Source organism: Panthera onca, chromosome B4 (genome assembly GCF_046562875.1).
Source record: "Panthera onca isolate mPanOnc1 chromosome B4, mPanOnc1 haplotype 2, whole genome shotgun sequence".
Taxonomy (NCBI): domain Eukaryota; kingdom Metazoa; phylum Chordata; class Mammalia; order Carnivora; family Felidae; genus Panthera; species Panthera onca.
In genome coordinates, this window is record NC_138345.1 from 45,965,669 (window position 1) to 45,985,484 (window position 19,816).

A 19,816-nucleotide genomic window follows, 5' to 3' on the forward strand; every position below is an offset into this window, starting at 1 on the left:
CTCTAAGGCATTGATATACACTGAAGTGTAATACTTTGTCACCATGTTCATCCTCAGAGTGAGTTGCATAGTAACAAATAACATGGGTGAGTATACAGAAAGCTATGTTTCCCTGGGTTGTGGTCAGGGTGTTCTGTCTGACAAAAAAAAATTTTTTTTCAAGTCATTCATATATCTTGGGATATATAAAGTTAGATATATCCTTTACCATATCATTCTAGAAGTACTAAAAATGGGATGGAATTACATCTTCTAGAGGAAGAGAAAGAGTTCTGAAAACAATTTCTTTCCACATTTTTCATGGTCATGATGCAACCTCGGCAAAATCTGTAGCCAACACCCAAAGTCAGCAAGTACTGACTTAATTTATAAAGAAAAACTATTCAAATCATTCAAGGGAAAAAAACCTAAGAATTCTTTAATTTGAGATTTTATTCCAATCAGTATGTTCTAAAAATGAACAGCCACTAAAGAGCTGTTTATTGAAAACCAATATATACTTCATATTGTTTTTGTCAATGTTTTTAGAAACCTGTACAAAACAGAAACACCAGGCAAAATTTTCTATCGGCAGAGCTTCTTACCCAACCATGGGATCTAACACAATAGCCCGGGGTTCCTCTAAGTCCTCTGAAATCAAGATCTTCCTCATGGTCCCATTGAGCCTTGTTACTTCTATCCGATCAGTGCCAGTGTCTGTCCAATAAAGATTTCGGGCAACCCAGTCAACAGCAATACCATCAGGATGCGCAATTTGAGCGGTGACCACAAACTGGCTGCCAGATCCATCTATGAATGAGCGGCGTATGGCCCTCACTTCATCATCAGTCCAGTAGATATAGCCTTCCACAGGATCATAATCTATGGCAATGGCATGACGGATGTCTTCTAACTGTAAAACAATGTCTGTGAAATCTGGTGTATCCAAAGAAATGCGTCTCAAGTCTGTCCTTCGGGCTAAAAGCAGTAATTCGGTGGCACCTAGAACGACAAAGTGAAATAAACGAAGAAAACAATTGAAACCCACAGGTAAAATTTAGTCATTCTAAATAAAGAATGCAGAACCTCTTTAAGAATTGAAAAGTAAAGGGGTACAAAAGGATACTCAGGGTCTATTTAGGGTGGAAATGGAAAGTAAACATAATGAACTAGGAATAGCTTGACTACAAGGCCAAGCTCTATAATGGCTCAGCTCTCCAAATCAAGTTTTGATTCCTTCTCTATTTTCATTCGTTATATAGGTCCTGAAATTAATAACAGTTACTTAACAGGTATAATGAATAATGACTAAGAAGTTAAGTAGTTGAATATTAAAGGAGGAAGGAGACATAGGATATAGGTCCTTTGTTCAAGAAGTATGTTTAAAAAGGTAAATAAATCCAAGACAAAGGTCTTTTGTATCTGATGAGAATATTCTAAAAGTAGACTGTGATGGTTGTACAACTGTAAATTAGTTAAAAAGCCCAGTGAATTGCATACTTGAAGTGACTGAAGTTTATAGCATGCAAATTATATTTCAGTAAAGCTGTTTTAACAAAGAGAACTATAAGGCAATGCCTGACATAATTAAGAACAAAGAAGGCTATGGTGAAGGAAAGCAGCAGCAGAGAGGGAATCAGTTAACAAAACAGTGGTTAAGAGTAAGAGCTGTAGATCTGATAGAAACAGATTCAAGTTCCTATACAAACTTAGGCAAAACTTGATCTCCCTAAACCTAGTTTTCTTCATCTATCTCTCACAGGGTTGCTGTGAGGATTAAACAAGATCAATGTATGGGAGCCTGGGTGGCTCAATCGGTTAAGTGGCCAACTTCAGTTCAGATCATAATCTCATCACAGTTTGTGATTTCAAGCCCCGCATTGGGCTCACTGCTGTCAGCACAGAGCCCGCTTCCGATCCTGTCCCCATCTCTCTCTACCTCTCCCCCCTGCTTGCACTCTCTCTTCTCAAAAATAAACAAACGTTTTTTAAAAATAACGTCAATGTAAAATTCAGGAATGTACTGAACATGCACTGGATAAATATTAGCTAATATATTATCAGTAAAAAAGAACACTCAAATTTTTATTTCACTGAGTTTTAAGTCAGATTTGCTTATGAAATGTTTTAAACACAAAATAATATTCAATAAAAACATAGCTGAGAATGAGAACATTAAATTCAATCTTTTTTTTGTTTTGATTTTTAATGTCCAAGTAAGGCACCAGCAAAAAGTCATCTAACTATAAAAGATAGTAAGCAAGTTGATATCTGAAAGACTGAAAAAAGATTCCCAAAGAAGTGAGTCTAAAAGAAAATACCGGTGGGGCGCCTAGAGGGCTCAGCTGGTTAAGCATCCAACTTCAGCTCAAGTCCTGATCTCGCAGTTCATGAGTTTGAGTCCCATGTTGGGCTCTGTGCTGACAGCTCCGAGCCAGGAGCCTGCTTCGGATTCTGTGTCTCTCTCACTCTCTCTCTGCCCCTCACCGAGCTCATGCTCTGTCTCTTTCTCTCAAGAATATTAGGAAAAAAAAATTTTTTTAAATAAAACACTGGTATTAAGTTTCACAGCAATCTGGAATTATAGTTGCAAAAAAAAAATATGAAGAGGAGTCAAGCTCTCAAGATCAACTTTTTGACTTGATAACTAATTATAAACTTCATCTTAGAGAAAATACAGCCCTAAATACCACAGCAGGCACCAAGCAGGCATAACTGTACCATTCACTGCCTCTGCTAACTACCAAAAAGAGCCAGCCCAAACTTTGCAAACAAAGAAGTCATAGAAAGTGAAGCTGTTAATTTGAGCAAGGTGATCAAAACAGAATAGTTAACTTAAAGCTACTACACGCCAAATGTACATCTAAAATTTTAAATACTAGTTAAACATGTACATTTACACTGCTGTGAGGGAGTAGACAGACCACTATTACTAAAATAAATCCTCTGTTTTAAAGTCAGGCTACATGTTTTAAACAAAAAAGCAACATTACAAAAACCTTTTGTTTTAAATTGAAACCAAATTATTGTTTGCCATGGAAACCGCCTGACAAGAGTCAGCCAGCTTCACCTTTGACTAGGAGGATAATTTATCAATGCCAAGTCATGACAAATATCCTGTACACCAACTCAATTCCATCTCTCTGACTCCCTGACCCCCTTGCCAGGAACACTCTAACCCAACTGAAATAAAGACTTCTGCTTTTCAGAGTTAGATAAAGAAGTCACTGCTAAATATAACAATTTTCTTACTAGGTCTTGCTGGTGGCTAGAAAACCAGATAGCTAGCCATAGGGGTAAGAAAGAAGAATAACATTCTCATTAAGAAGAAAAAGAGAAAAACTGGTGTTCTCCCAAACCACAAGTCTCTTGAAATGTCCTAATTAAACATACTTCTCCAATGTGCCCTCTCTCTATAGGGGAAGTAAAGAGAGTAAGCAGAAGTAGCAGTGGTTAAGTACAGAAAGAGGTTGCTTGCTTTAAATAGTAGAAACTGGAATGTTTTTCTTCTTCTTCTGAAAGCACTTCTGTTGTTAAAAGGCAATTAAAAATAGCATCCAATAAACTTTTAGAAAATTTATCTACCCCATGACAGTCTTTATAGTTGGAAGTTTAGTAAATATTGTTTCTTTCACTGAGGTTCTTTATTTTCAAGTGCAACCTACTGTTAAAAACACATTTTTTAAGAAAAGTAATATTCATTTTCACAAAAATCGATTGTGATATCAATGGCTGACATCTCGTGAAAAATGAAATAGCACCTAATTTTTTTCAAAAATAGCACGTTAAAAATTTAGTTGAAATACTAATTTATAAAATAGTATTAAAGAGATGCCCTCAAATACAAAACACCCTTGTTATATAACCAACTGTGAAGGCAGAGATTAAGTGACTACTCTCCCAAAACACTGTAATCTACAGAGCTTATTATAGAGAAATAAAATAAATCATACAGAATTCCAACTGCTATCTAAAATTTTTCCTTCTGGGAGACCACCTTCTTACCATCTTTGCAGGTTTTTCCGTTCTCCAGGAGTTTGACCCCGGTTGGGCAAGCACACTGATAGAAAGGCTTGACTGGAGACATCAAACACAAGTGGGAACAACCACCATTATCAATTCCACATGGATTTGTAGCTGTCAAATATAAATCACACTGATTAATACCAATGATTATGGATGCCCTCCCTCACGCTAGGTACACAAAGGTTAACAACCATAACAAGAGCAACTGTGATAAACCAAATTATTACCAAATGTCATCCAGGTGGCTTGACTACCAAAACATCTGCAAGGAAGGAAATTAATCAATGAGAATTGACTTATCATTTTGTACCTTGAGAGGAATACACAAGAAATAAACAGGAGACCCCTGCCCTAAAAGAGCTTACAATCTAGTCTGTAGGCCAAAATTAACAAACTAGGAAACAATATAAAACAATGAAATTATGTGCTATCTTATACATTATAGACTTTAAATATTACTGAACCAAATGGAAAATAAATCACTAAGGATTAAAGAAGAAAACTTTCACTGAAGATGTAGGACGCGACACGATCCTTGAAGAATAGGAAGGATAGACAGAAGAACATTTCAAATGTGGTAAAACTGTATGAATAAAAGCTTAGAGACTGTACACTGGGTGAGACATTAAGGCAAATAGTCTAACTGGATATTAAGGTTTCTGTTGACTAGTAAGAGCTAAACCTAAGTGAGCACAGAGAATGGGAACAAATTGTGGTGGAGGGTACTGAAAGCCAAGAAAAATAACTAGAATGTTGAAAAATCATACTGTGGAAATATTAACATGGAAAAGATAAACATAATAGACTAAAAGAGGGAAAACTGAGAAGCGGGGATTAATTAGCACACTTGTAGAAACTATGGAAAGGGATGGATTTAAATAATATTCATAGAAAAAAATCAACATAAAATGGAGACCAACAAAATATGAAAGATGAAAGCAGTAATAACCGCAAATTCTCAAACTAGTAAAACAAAAATCAAAAACAACCGTTAAACAAAATCAGAAAACAAACAAAAAGGAAATTCTCTAAAATATGCTAAGCATGGGAAGAAAAATTCATACATTTTTACAAAAGGCCAACCCCTACATTTAAAAACATTCTTATGGACTCATGATCACCAGATTGCAATGTAACACATTCAATATTTGACTATCTCCCCCTAAACAGACAGAACTAATACAAAGCAATGCATAATCCAAAAAAACCCTTCATTTTTGGCTTTGGAATACAATCTGAAATACACTCAGACAAATGCCAGACATTTATTTATATACAAGTGCCAAACACTTAACATTCTCATATTCCTTTTAAACCTAATTCTATCCCTCTCTTACAATAAATTGTTGCCAGCAGCCAAAGCTCAAGTCACTGCAAAGGTTGACCAAAAATAGAAGCAAAACTAAGAAAAAAGGAGGGGAGGTGGAGAGAGAGTGTGCATAGAAAAGCTTAAGCAGGTATTTTATTAGGCAACCTGAGGTAGTTAGATTCATTCACAGAGGTTTCTTTTTAAGAAAAGTTTGTTTTCAAACACACCCATCTGAACAAAATCAAACACACATTAGAGAGAAATAATATAAACAAGAAACGCATTTGTGTATAAGCTTAGCTATCTCAGTTTCTTATTTTCTCTCTTCTCTACCACCATAATCCCAGACCCAAACAAAGGGCTGAGTTGGCCAACAGTGATAGATAACAAGCTACAAATGGTTTAGGCTGCTGCTTAACCTGAACTATATTTTGACATTTTTCCTATGTTTCATTCCTTTCCACTACCTTTGGATACGTCCTCTCTCCTCCTGCCCTCACTAAAGCCAGACATCTGAGTGCTAAAGCTATTCCAACTTGCAATTTAAAAATCAAGATCACTTACCATTTGGCTGCCTCTGTTGGCTGAAGGCATGTATATCCATGGGAGAGAAGATGTTAGAATGGATTTCACGCAGACCCTCGCCAGAATACTTGTTGCAAGCCAAAATGGAGTGTGTATTCCAGTCAGTCCAGTACAATGTGTCCTCAAATAATGTCAAGGCAAAAGGATGTGGAAGGGAACCTTTAACCACTGCCTGCCTATTAACAAGAACAGAAAAACTCAAACATTTCTAAAATTTCTTTTATCAAAATTTGATCTTGCCCATTAAAACAGTCTTACAGTCTGCAATAACACATACAAATCCCAAGTAACACATCTCTTAAGGTCAAATACACCTATGAAAAATAAGTCACACGGTAAATTTGAACGTATCTTCATGATGTCCAAAACCCCCAAGTACTTGGCAACAGGCCCCATGTTCACTACAAGCTAGCAGAGAGAAGCTCCCAGTATTAGCACTACTGTCAATTTCCACCTCTGGACTCACATCTTCCAGCCTTCCACAAAATTCATTAGGAGACAGGTGGCCAAAATTGTTACAGCAAAAAGAAAAATCCCAGGGCTTACTCACAGTTGGCACTGTGAAATAGTTTTAAATCTGCAATAGGTTTTCCCCTTCTTGAGGTGTAAAAACAAAGAACCTGAGCCTGTTTCTTCTCCCATCATTTATGGTTTCGATAAACGAAAGTAAAAACATATACTTGAAAGGGCTTAAAAAGGTGTTCTGGTGGAGCTGTTTCTGCAAAACCCAGTCTAGCTCCAACAAATGATCATTTCTGCTTGCTTTCTGCTATCTGGTTACTTGACCTCCACAAGTCAGGTAGCAAAAAGAACAAGTGCTGCCACAGGCATTGTGTTCATGAGACAAAGCAGACCCAAAAATCTCACAAGCCATCCATACTATACCAAAGTTAAAACAGACAGCTTGGTTAGTGCGCAACCACAGAACTTTGCAGTGTCATGGAGAATTATTAGTATACACTCCTGATTAGTAAATCACATTCTGAGCCAAAATAATAATCAGAAAAAAATTATTTGATGTTTACCTAATATCAAATATAATATTTTCATAAATAGTCTGGGAGAGAGGAATGGAAAATATAAGCAACTGAAGAGAAATAAAGAGCATCACATATTTCTGGGAAGATAATCCAATTTTCAGGTCCTGGACATTACATGATGATCTCAAATACTGAGGAAGACTACCAGCATACTAAATTAAATTCAAGGGCAGTAAGATAATTTTTATCTAAGCAGAGTTAGTATCTGTTATTGCACATGGAATGGTCCTAGACTAAGGTGTTTTAAATTCAGGCTAGATTTTTAAAAAACTGAACACAAGATTAGCATGACTAGTTTACCAAACAAATTTCTATTTTAGAAACTCATCCCAATTCTGCCAGCCCACATCACCACAATTTTATCCTCCCATTTTTCTTTATTCCCTAGCAGATTACTTTTCCTTCTCATTTCCCCAAAAGAACTATCACAATGTCAACTTATGAGGTTGTTTCTTCCACTTTCTAAATGAATGGCTTTATTGAATTTACTAAAGTGATTATGTCATTTATAAGAGTGATATCATAGTTTAAGTCCAAATTTAAATAGGTCTACATTATTTCACACTAAAATCGACCAAAAATTCAGTATGGTAAGACATTAAAAGAGCCCCGAGAAGCTGCCAAGAAAGACAAGCAACCCAACTGAAAAATGAGGAATAGTAAAAAAAAAAAAAAAGAAAAAGAAAAAAAAAAAAGAAAAAAAAAAACCCTAAATTACTTATCATTTCATTAACCATCTTAAAGAACTGCAAATTCCATAATCAGATCTTTGAAAAACTTTGGAAGGAAAAAAAGCCTTCTAAGTCGTGTATATCATTAAATAAAAAGTTAAAATTCACTCTTTGAAGTAAACACAGGAAAACAGACAGGAAAAATAAAAACCTTCCCTAAAAGATACACTAATTTTATATATTGGCTGAAAAGATTTATGTATCGGTCAGAAATAAGATAGACCTGAGTTCAATGTCCCTCTAACACTTAACTACTTACACCATTTCTGCAAGCTTTATTTTATCTGCAAATGAAAGATAATCTACCCTCACTGAGTTAAAGGTTAAATGATAATATGTGCAAAAGCATTTAGCATTATTCTTGGCCCTTTATAAACATTTCATAAATAATTCCTCAGTTGCAGGATATATTTTTCAACATTTTAACATTTCTGAGATGGGGTAACATTTTACAACTGAAGTTGCACATTTCCTGTATTAGTTTGTAAATAAAAAAGTTCTTAAAATCAATATCATATCAGAGTCAAGTAAATACTAGACTGCTTCTTTATATTCCCAGGATCTCACTGTGCCCAAATTAGGTGGAATGATTAGACACTCAGTAAATACTTGATAAAATTAGATACCTTAAGTGATATATGTAATTAATAGAGCTGAACAGAAAGCAGAGTTAAGAAGGCTGGGGAGGAGCAGAGAGAGAGGAAGACACGGAATCCAAAACAGGCTCCAGGCTCTGAGCTGTTGGCACAGAGCCTGATACAGCACTCGAACTCACACCGTGAGATCATGAGCTGAGCCAAAGTCAGACCCTTAACAGACTGAGCCACCCAGGGGCTCCTCACTTATTCTTAACATATTTTTTGGTCATTCATTGATTCATCCAACCAACAGTGACTTGTTACTCAAAGTGGAGATAATACATAGTCTTCACCTTTAATCTCTCTGGTTGGGATTACTAAATAGGCCTACTTGGTTTCTCCCTGGAAATGTAAGTTTCTCCAAGGAGAAATTAATCATGGGTACCAAAAACAAACATGGCAGGCAAGATCAAAGCCCCATTCTTCAGCAGTAGGCCACAACAACAAGAGTTCAAAAATGGATCTCTACTATGAAGACCAAAGGAAAGAAACTGAGACCCCTGTTGATGTTTTGATTTAGTGCTGACAACCTCTGAGTGTCATCCCTTCCCTGTATCTGTCATTATCAGCAGTGTACTGATAGGACTCAACCCCACCAATACCCCCAAGTACATGAGCCCCTTGCTATCTCTTTCATATTCCATGTTTGGTGGGTTCCTCTTTTAAATTCTGCACCAACTGGACTTATCCTTTACAGAACACCTGCGCACTTGCATTCACTTCCTCTCTTTCTGGACCTCTTCCCAGAAAGTTGTCCTCTGCCCCTGTCTCAGAATTTCCCCCACCTGTGTGGGTAATAAATCTTTGTTTAGTCATACCAAAGTACTACTGTCATAAATTTTGACATGTGAACCTAACCTTGGAAGGGAGCTCCCATAGGGAAGTTGTTTTAACACCTAAGAAGATGACAGCAGTAGGGGCACCTGGATGGTTAAGACATGAAAAGTATTAAGGGTTGAGCGTCCAACTCTTGATTCCAGCTCAGGTTATGATCTCATGGTTGTAGGATAGAGCCCCGTGTCAGGCTCCATGCTGAGTGTGGAGCCTGCTTAAGATTCTCTACCTCTCCCCGCTCCCCTGCTTGCATTTTCTCTCTCTCAAATAATAACAATAAAAAAAGAATGTGACAGTACTGGTAGTAGCACAGGTTTTAAAAAATCTCCACAAGTCCTCCACATAAAAACAGAGAGAGCAACTCTAGGTAGCAAAACCGAAAATCCATTCACAACAGAGCTAGGCAAAAAAAAAAAAAAAAATATATATATATATATACACACACACATATATAATATATATAATATAATATGATATAATATAATATAATATATTACCAAAAACCTCAAAATACAAAAAGATGGAAAACTACCAAGAGCCATAAGATCTGATTGGCATCAGCACTTCTGCAGGAGGAATCATAAAGAAACAATAGGGCATTTGGGAGACCTAAAAACAAGTTAGGTAACAATGGAAAGCAGTGCAAACAAATCTGAGAAAGTCAGCTGACTAGGAAGGGTTCTGGCCACTCCAAGAATGAGGAAATACAATGAATCCACGGTTGGCACTAAAGGGGCTAGTGCACTTTAACCCACTATGAACTCTTAAAGCTGACCTTCCAGACAAAGCTCCATACTGAAGATAAATTACTGGTAGTAGAATGAAAAATGAATGGAAAAATAAGGCACAGAAAAAAGTGGGAGGAGGAAACAGAGCCAGGAAATCTCAGAAAGCAAGCTGCCATATTTTGAAACACACACAAGAGTTCTGTGAAGTTATAGAAGTTATGACGAACACTGCCTTCTTTGACAAGTTTAAGAAAAATAATTATACATGAAAATAAAATACTAAAGGTATTAAGGGCAAATCCCATTTTAAAAGCTAATATTCAAGGGGTGTCTGGGTGGCTCAGTCAGTTAAGCATCCAACTTCGGCTCAGGTCATGATCTCATGGTCCATGAGTTCAAGCCCCGCATCGGTCTCTGTGCTGACAGCTCAGAACCTGAAGCCTGCCTTGGATTCTGTGTCTCCCTCTCTTTCTGCCCCTCCCCTGCTCACAGTCTGTCTGTCTGTCTCTCTCTCTTTCAAAAATAAAAGAAACATTAAACATTTTTTTAAAAAGTTAATATTCAAAACAAAATAAAAAATAACATTCCTACAATTAAAATATGACAGAAATATATGGCTCTAGAATAAAATGTATCACCTATTGCAAAATACTTTCATACTAGCCATAAAAAAATAAAACAAAATTAAAAACTTCAAAACTGAGGTGACAGGATGAAAGAATTAGAAGTAGAAGAATAAATCACTTCAGAAATGAAGTCTAAAGTAGAAATAACACAAGAATCAATAAAAAAAAAAATAAGGAAACAGAAACAGAAGGTGAAAAGGAGGAATTTTTTGTGATTTTTTTTTTTTTCAGTTTTGAGAAATAATTGACATACATCACTATAAAGTTTAAAGCATACAACATGATGATCTGGTATGCATATATTGTGAAATGATTATAATAGATTCAACTAATATTCATCATGTAGAAACTTTTAAAAAGAAAAGAAAAAGTCTTTTCTCTATGTGATGAGAATTCATGGAATTTATTCTCAACAACTTTCCTGTATCATATAGCAGTGTTACGTATAGTCATTATGCTGTATATTACATCCCTAAGGGGGGATTTTTAAAAATCAAAAAGAAATAGCACAAAAAAAGTTTAAAAAGTAAAAGATATGGAACACAAAGGACATGGGAGAGAATAAAATTATATTGGAGCAGGACACCAAATGGGAACTTAAATCCTTAGGAAGCATGAAGGAGTACCAGAAACCGCAAATATGTGCGTTAATACAAAAGACTACAAATAATGCTTTCTCCTTTTTTCTTTTTAACCCTTTAAAACACGTAAAATCTTATTAAGCAAAAATTAGTATAACTTCATATTGGTTACAACAGAAATGTAACATAAATGACAATAGCAAAAAAGAGGGAGGAAATGGAGTTATACTAGAGTAAAACTTCCATACTTTATAGAAATTGACCCAGTATTATCATAAAGTATTTTTTGACAAAATGCAAAAAATGCACTAGAATAACACTAAAATTATTTTATTGTCCAAAATATAGTTTTAAAAAATCAGCAAAGGGATTAAAATGGCACTCCAGAAAATATCTACTTAAGGAGGCAAAAAAGAGCCAAAACTAAACAAAAAAGAAAGATATAAAAAAAAAAACCATCAAAATGTCAGCTGTAAGCCCAACCATATCATTGATAACACTAAATGTGAATATATTAAACACTTCAATCAAAAGGCAAAAGGCTGCACCCTTTAAATAGATACAGTTTTTCCTTTTCAAAAAAAATACCTCTATCTATATAGACAAAGATTGTTTGACTAGGTAAAACAAAACAAGATTCAACTATATGCTGTCTACAAAAGACGTACTTTGTATTGAGTTGAAAGTAAAACGTTACAGCAAACAGTAAATCCATTAAGAGAGATGGAGAGGCTCTATCAGATAATATATACTTTAAGACAAAAAGTATATAAGAGGTAAAGAAGAAGCACATTTTATAATGACAAAGGATCAAATTATGAGGAAGATACAACTATAAACATATACACATATAAAAACAGAGCCTCAAACAAATGAAGAAAAAACTGACAGCAATGGATAAATAGTTCAACATTAACAGTCCAAGATCTCAACATCCTACTCTTACGTTAATCAAGTTTAGAACCGCTAGGCAGAAATGGGGTACCTGGTAGGCTCAGTTGGAAGAGCATGCAACTTTGATCACAAGGTTGTAAGTTTGAGCCCAACGTTGAGAGTAGAGATTACTTAAAAATAAAATCTTAAAAAAAAAAAAAAAAAGAAGAAGAAGAACTAGACAGGAAAACATTAAGGATATGGAAATCTGAACATTATTAACCAATTTAAACTAGCCTCTACAGAAAAGTCCCATCCAATAACAAGAGAATATACATTCTTCAAACTATGCAAGGAAGTTACTCTAGGAGAGACCACATACTAGGTCACAGAACAAGTCTCAATTCACTTTAAAAGACTGAATTATATGAAGTATATTCTCTGAGAACTACGGAATTCATTAATAAATCTACAACAATAATATATGAGAAGTCCACAAATGAGAATTTTCTAAATTCTTAATGTCTTCTCTATAAGCAATGGGCCCAAGAAGAAATCACAAGAAGTTCTTTTAAATGTTTTGAGATAAAAGGAAATGAAAATACAACATACAGAAACTTTGCAAAAAGAACTAGGGTTCTAAGTTACCCTAGAACTTCCTAGGGTAAATTCTATACATTTACCCCTTAGGTGCCTATATTAGAAAAGAAGCTAATTACAAATCAATAAACTAAGCTTCAAGCTTAAGAAATGAGGAAAAAAAAGAGTAAACTAAATCCAAAGCTAGCATAAGAAAACAAAAATATTAGGGTAGTGATCAATGGCATATTAAAACACAAAAACAGTAGAGGAAGTTAAATTCAGTAAAACTAAATGTGAGTTCTATGAAAAGATTCACAAAATTGACTATCCTTTAGCTAGACTCAGACTGGCCTCCCAAAAAAGAGAAAAGACATAAATTGGGTAATTTGTGAATAAAATCATGTATACAAGAAGAACATCACAACTGACCTAACAGAAATTAAAAGGATTATAAGGAGATACAATGAATAACTTTATGCCAATGTAGACAACTCGGATAAAATGGAAATATTCCTGGAAAGAAACAAACAAAAGTGAATCAAGAAGAAATAAAAAAAAAATCTAAAGACCCAATACAATTAAAGAAATTGACTTAACAACTGAAAATCTTCCCATAAAGAAATCCCCAGGCCCAGATGGCTTCACTGATGGCTTCTACAAAATAGTTACTGGAGAAATAATATCAATCTATCCCACACTCTTCCAGGAAACAGTGGAAGAGGGGACACTTCCTACCTCATTCCATGAGGTTAGTATTACACCAAGGCCAGACAAAGGCAGGATAAGAAAAATCAACTACAGACCAATACCTCTTATGAATAAAGACATAAAAATCCTCAACAGATTGTCAGCAAACTGAATCTCTCAACATCTAAACAGGATTCTAAACCATAACCAAATGGGATTTACCCCAAGAACGCAAGACTGGTTTAACAACTAAAAACAATTAATGCAATTCATCATGTTCACAAATTAAAAAATAAAATCATATAATCATCTCCATAGACTGAATCTACTGCTAAAAGCACTGGTAGTATCTATTGCTAATACTAAACAGGATTGGACAAAATATAATACTCTGTCATGGTATAAATTGTGAAGAGACCAGGAATAAAAGGAAACTTCCACAAAAGGCGTCTACAAAAAAAACCTACTGCTATCATGCTCAATGGCAAAAAAAAAAAAAAAAAAGAAGATAATAATAATAAATTATTTTCCCCCAAAGATCAGGAACAAACAAGGATGTCTTCTATTCAACACTGTAACAGAGGACCTAGTCAGTACAATCAAACAGGAATAGAGGACATCTAGATTGGAAAGGAAGAAGTAAAACTGTCATTGTTCACAGTACATGATTCTAAGGGTGGAAAATACTAAAGAATATTTTTTTAAAGACTCCCAGGCCTAATTAATTCAGTAGAGTTACAGTATATAAGGTCAATATATGGAAATAAACTGCATTTCTATATACTAGCAATGAAAAATACAGAAATCGATATGATTAGTATTTGACAAGAAAGCCGAGAATAGTCAGTAGAGAAAAAAACAGCCTCTTCAATAAATGATGCAGGGAATAATCGATTAGACATTCACATGTGAAAGAATGAAACTAAACCCCTATCTTAATACCATTTACAAAAATTAACTCAAAATGGATTAAACCTAAGACCTGAAAAACATAAAACTCCTAGAAGAAAACAAACACAGGGAAAAAGCTCCTTGACATGCTTCTTGACAACAATTTTTTGGATAGGACACCCGAAGCACAAGCAACAAGATAAAAAATAAGCAAGTGGGACTTCATTAAACTAGAAAGCGCTACACAACAAAAGAAGTGCTTAACAAAATGATAAGGTAACCTACTGAGTGGAAGAAAATATTTGCAAATTGGCTACCATCAAAAAGACAAGAGATAACACATAGGGAATACAGTCAATGATACTGTGAAAGAATTGTATGGTGACAGATGGTAGCTACACTTGTGGCAAGCATAACATAAGGTATAAACTTGTCAAATCACTACGCTGTACACCTGAAACTGATGTGACATTGTGTGTCAACTGTACTTCAATTAAAAAAAAAAAAGGAAGGAAGGAAGATTCATCTATTTCGAAAGGAAGCCAGGATGATGTCATATCAACTGCACTGTGGACACTACCTGCTTGTAACGTCTAGTGTGACTGTCTGACTCCCAACTAGACGGGAACCCTGGAGGGCAGTAATGTTGTCTGCTCTGTGCATTGGATTATGGTCATGGTTAATGCCTAAAAAGTTGCCTGAACCTAGTGGGGCTTCCTATGTATTTGATGAATGTCCCACGTGCTCACCCTCAAGGATCTCTGCTTTGGATTCACTCAGACAGGGACCCCCTAGACAGAATCTCAAATCTCATTTTCAGAAGGAAAAACAGCTTAGCCCCAGGCTAAGGGACTGTGAGGAATGTGGCAGAAGCTTCCTCATAAGGAGGAGGAAAATGATAAATCAGCTCAACCACAGGCCCTCCAGCAGACCTTTCCACAGGGCAAGGCACCCATTAAAAAGAGAAAAAAACACAAGACAGCAAATGCTGACAAGAATGTGCAGAGGGGCGCCTGGGTGGCTCAGTCGGTTAAGCGTCCGACTTCAGCTCAGGTCACGATCTCGCGGTCCATGGGTTCGAGCCCCGCGTCGGGCTCTGGGCTGATGGCTCGGAGCCTGGAGCCTGCTTCCGATTCTGTGTCTCCCTCTCTCTGTGCCCCTCCCCCGTTCATGCTCTGTCTCTCTCTGTCTCAAAAATAAATAAACATTAAAAAAAAAAAAAAAATTTAAAAAAAAAAAAAAAAAAAAAAAGAATGTGCAGAAAAGGGAACCTGTGTGCACTGATAGTGGGAATGTAAATTGGTACGGCCACTACAGAAAACAGTAAGGAAGTTGCTCTAAAATTAAAAAGAGAACCATACAATCCAGCAATCCCACTTCTGAAGGAAATGAAATCACTATGTCCAAGAGATACTTGTATCTTCATGTTCACTAAAGCATCATTTAAAATAGCCAAGACATGGAAACAACCTAAGTGTCCATGGATAAATGAATGGATAAAGAAAATGTGGTGTGTATATATACAATGGAATACTATTCAGCCATAAAAAAGGGAAATCCTGTCACCTGCAACAACAGTAATATTATACTAAGTGCAATAAGTCAGAGAAAGACAGATATGGTCTCAGATGTGGCATCTTAAAAGAATACATAAATTGAAATTTATTAAATAATTCATTCAGAACACCACAAAAAATAACTGAATATTTCAGAATAAATTTGACATAAGAGTATAAGATGCCATACAGAAAATATAGCACAAATTTAAATGTAAGTTAAAACAATAAAACTCATAGAAGAAAACACAGCTGTAAATCTTTGTGACTTTGGATTAGGCAATAATTTCTAAAGATATCAAGTACACTTGCAGCAAAAGAAAAACTAACACATTAAACTTTACAAAATTAAACACTTCTTTGCTTCATAACACACTGACAAGAAAATGAAAACAAAAACTACAGATGGACAGGAAATATTACTAAATCACATACCCAATGCAAAACGTGTTTCCAGAAAACTCTTACAATTCAGTGAGATAAATAATTTAAAAATGGGTAAACAACTTGAATAGTGTCTTAGACATAACTGGGCCTCACATGAAGAGGGCCACACTGTGTTCAAGAAGACTGTAGTCTAGTAGGCCAGACAGGAAGTACAGTTAATACTGTATCTGGAGTAGAAATGAGAGACACATTAAAGGGATCTAACTCAATTTATCAAAATCTAGTATTTAGTTTTATCCAAATTACTTGTTTTCTCCTGATTATAGAAGAAATACATGAATGTTCCCCATAAAAATTTGGAAAAGAAATATAAAGAGCATCTTTCTAGTCCTTTATTTTATGCATATGAACAATATGTACATCTCTATATACACATACAAGCAATTCCCAATCATCAAGGAATGGAACAACTGGTTTCTGTTTTTAAAATAGTTAAGGCCCAACTAACCAACAAGATTTAGAATTTACAATTTAGTAAAAATCCACTCGCTCTAAATCATAGAGCCCCAAAGCACAGAAGGAAAAGAGCAGAGCCAAACCAAGAGATGATGGAGCCACCTGCACTAAGCCAAAAATAAAGAGTATTTATATTTAGCACCCTAGTTACTGAGCTTCTTCACTGGGCATATATACAGCAGGCCCCAAAGTCCTCGTTTCCCTGTAACAGTGGTGAACTTGCCTTGAGAAAATGGTTAATTTATTTTGAAAGACTCCAACTCATCCTCTCCTCTGGATTTTTTTCCCCACAAACGTGAGCTGTTGTAAATTTGAGGCATTTGCTGCATCATAATGACCTGTTTTCATTTAACAACATAAAGATTTTTATCATGTTATTAAACATTTCTTTCACATTATTTTTTTTTTAATTTTTTTTTAATGTTTATTTATTTTTGAGACAGAGAGAGACAGAGCATGAACAGGGGAAGGTCAGAGAGAGAGAAAGACACAGAATCTGAAGCAGGCTCCAGGCTCTGAGCTGTCAGCACAGAGCCCGACGCGGGGCTCGAACTCACGAACCGCGAGATCATGACCTGAGCCGAAGTCGGACGCTTAACCGACTGAGCCACCCAGGCGCCCCTCACATTATTTTTGATGGCTATGTAACACTGCATTGAATGATGGTGCTATAATTTAAACACCCATATTGTTCAACATTCAACATTATATATTAAATAAGGGTTTTTTTACATTTGTTTATTTTGAGATAGAGGGAGGGAGGGAGAGCATGAGCAGGGCAGGGGCAGAAGAGAGGGAGGGAGAGAATCCCAAGCAGGGTCCAGGCTGTCACTGCAGAGCCCTACACGGGGCTCAATCCCACACACTGAGAGATTGCGACCTGAACCAAAATCAAGTCAGATGATGCTTAACCGACTGAGGCACCCACGAGCCTCTAAATAAGGTATTTTTAAACAGAAACATGCATTAAAAATAAAGATTATGAATCAGTTGATAAAATGTTTTGACCACAACCTGGCAGAAATCTAATTCTGTATTTCCCAAGAGCACTGGTTCTGTATTCACTATTTCAGTATTTGCAACAACTCTGTAGAATTAAGTACCATGAACAACAAGAATCCACTATAATTAACACTATGGAAAATACCTGCTCTCACTAGTAAAGAAAAAATACACTTAATACAAGTAAAATGCATTTTAAAATTTCAAAGTGAATAACATTTTTTCTTAAACTTAATGTAAAAAATGATATGCGGACATACACTTTGTGACAGTGAAAATCAATAAAATCATTCCATTAAAAAAAAAGATGGCCTTAAAATCTCTATGTACCTTGATATATAAATCCCATTTCTAATAATTAATTCTAAGATGTAATCAAAGATGCAAATTCATATAGGCTCTTCCTTATTGTAACAATTATTTGTAAAAGTAAAAAATTACAACTTGAGTGGTTCACAATAGGGCAGTATGCTTAAAAGATATTATTCGGGCACCTGGGTGGCTCAGTCAGTTAAGCTTCGGCTCAGGTCGTGATCTCACGGTCTGTGGGTTCAAGCCCTTCTTTGGGCTCTCTGCTGACAGCTCAGAGCCTAGAGCCTGCCTCAGATTCTGTGGTCTCCCTCTGTCTCTGCCCCTCCCCCACTCATACTGTTGCTTTCTCCCAAAAAAAACAAACATTAAAAAATACATTATTCAACATTCAGATTGTTTTACTTATATCTTCAATTTATATTTAATAGCATAACTGTTTGATCATGCTCTTTTCTTATATTCTACTTTTATTCTTTCCTTACACTCCTCTCTCCTTTCTCATGGACTTTTCCCACTAGATTGAATTTATATGCTTTTATGTCTCTAGGCTCTAGGGTTTGGGAATATACACAAACTGTTTTATTCAATTTTAATTACCTTTATGTTTTTAAATCATATTTGATCTTAATTTAGATGATAACCAACTTCAAGAATAAGACAGTATCTACTGACACTGCCATATATTAAGGTAAGATGTTAATAGGGTTTTATTCCTGTGTGTCTTTCTTCTTCATCTGACCATCCCACTACCATGTCTCATTTTTTATCGATAACACCTGATATTTAGATGTTTATTATGTACTTTTTTATCTTCTATTTCAAAATATCTCATGGTTTCATTAAGTTTTAAAAGCACATTAACAGCAATTACTAGATTTAACTCCATGTTTAACTTCTTCAAATATTTACTTATCTGACTTCCTCACTCAAGCTCTACATTTTAATTCTGAGGTATATCAAGTAACTTTTTCAGAAAGAGCAATATAGTGTATTTTGATTCCTTGCATATCTTGCATATTCCCTTGCATATTCCCTTGTATATCTTTCTGTTGCAGTAACACATAACAACTCCTGCATCAACCTCCAGATCCCAAATCTTTTCTTCCACTGTTTTCATCTCTGCTTCTCCAAATTGTGGGATAATTTCAAGGTTAAATTCCATTTCACTGATTTGATTTCTTTTTAGTCATCTGTCTAGATCCCCCATTGCTTAAACTGTTTTAAACAATCATGCTCTTTATCATCATTCTGTTTTTACTGATCTTAAATGTATTCTTTCACACTACCTACTCTATTTTCATGTATACTGACTGCATCCTTTTGAACTCTGATAGTTTTTTCCTCCTCTATCTTAAAGGAAATTGCAGGAAGACATTTGCTCTGATTCCTTAATATGGGTCATTCATTTGAACTGTAGTATCTTCTTATGCGCCGTTTTTTTTTTTTTTTTTTTTCCTATTTGCTTGTATTTCAGAGGGAGGTCTGTACTTAATTGGAAGTTGATGTCAATTCTGTTGCAGTCTACAAATTCCTAGTCCAGGCTTTCAGATCCAGAAGGGAGAAGGCAATAAATTTTCAATTTGCAGCTTTAATTTGGAAATCAATTCACACTAGGTCGGGGGCAGGGGATTTGACACTAGCAATAATAGCATATTCATGTATTGTTTTTTTCAAATTTCTGGTAGCACCAAGAAGTCTGTTAATATAGTGAGACTGCTTATTCTCTGACACCACTGTGCTCATTCACAAGCCAGCTGTAACTACACCTCTGACCTTTGCCTAACATGCTCAATCATGTCAAGTATGGTTGCCATAACATATGGATCCTTCCATACCTGGTATATATTTCCCAAAAGTGCTAAAAGAATCCAGATGAGGCCTACCTTTTATCTCACCCCACACTTCCTCCTCCTCATCAACCTCACTCCAGCCA

General features: G+C 35.5%; 1 protein-coding gene across 1 annotated transcript in view; it reads right to left on the minus strand.

Annotated features, from left to right (window-relative positions):
- The window catches only part of LRP6 (LDL receptor related protein 6), a 177,412-nt gene that overhangs the window by 67,926 nt on the left and 89,670 nt on the right, over nucleotides 1-19,816 (minus strand). The window contains exons 4-6 of the mRNA XM_060658349.3: nucleotides 5,879-6,075; nucleotides 3,985-4,116; nucleotides 585-981 (exon numbers count right to left, since the gene is read on the minus strand). Coding sequence (XP_060514332.1) covers nucleotides 585-981; nucleotides 3,985-4,116; nucleotides 5,879-6,075 — 726 coding nt within the window. The remainder of the gene's footprint in view (nucleotides 1-584; nucleotides 982-3,984; nucleotides 4,117-5,878; nucleotides 6,076-19,816) is intronic.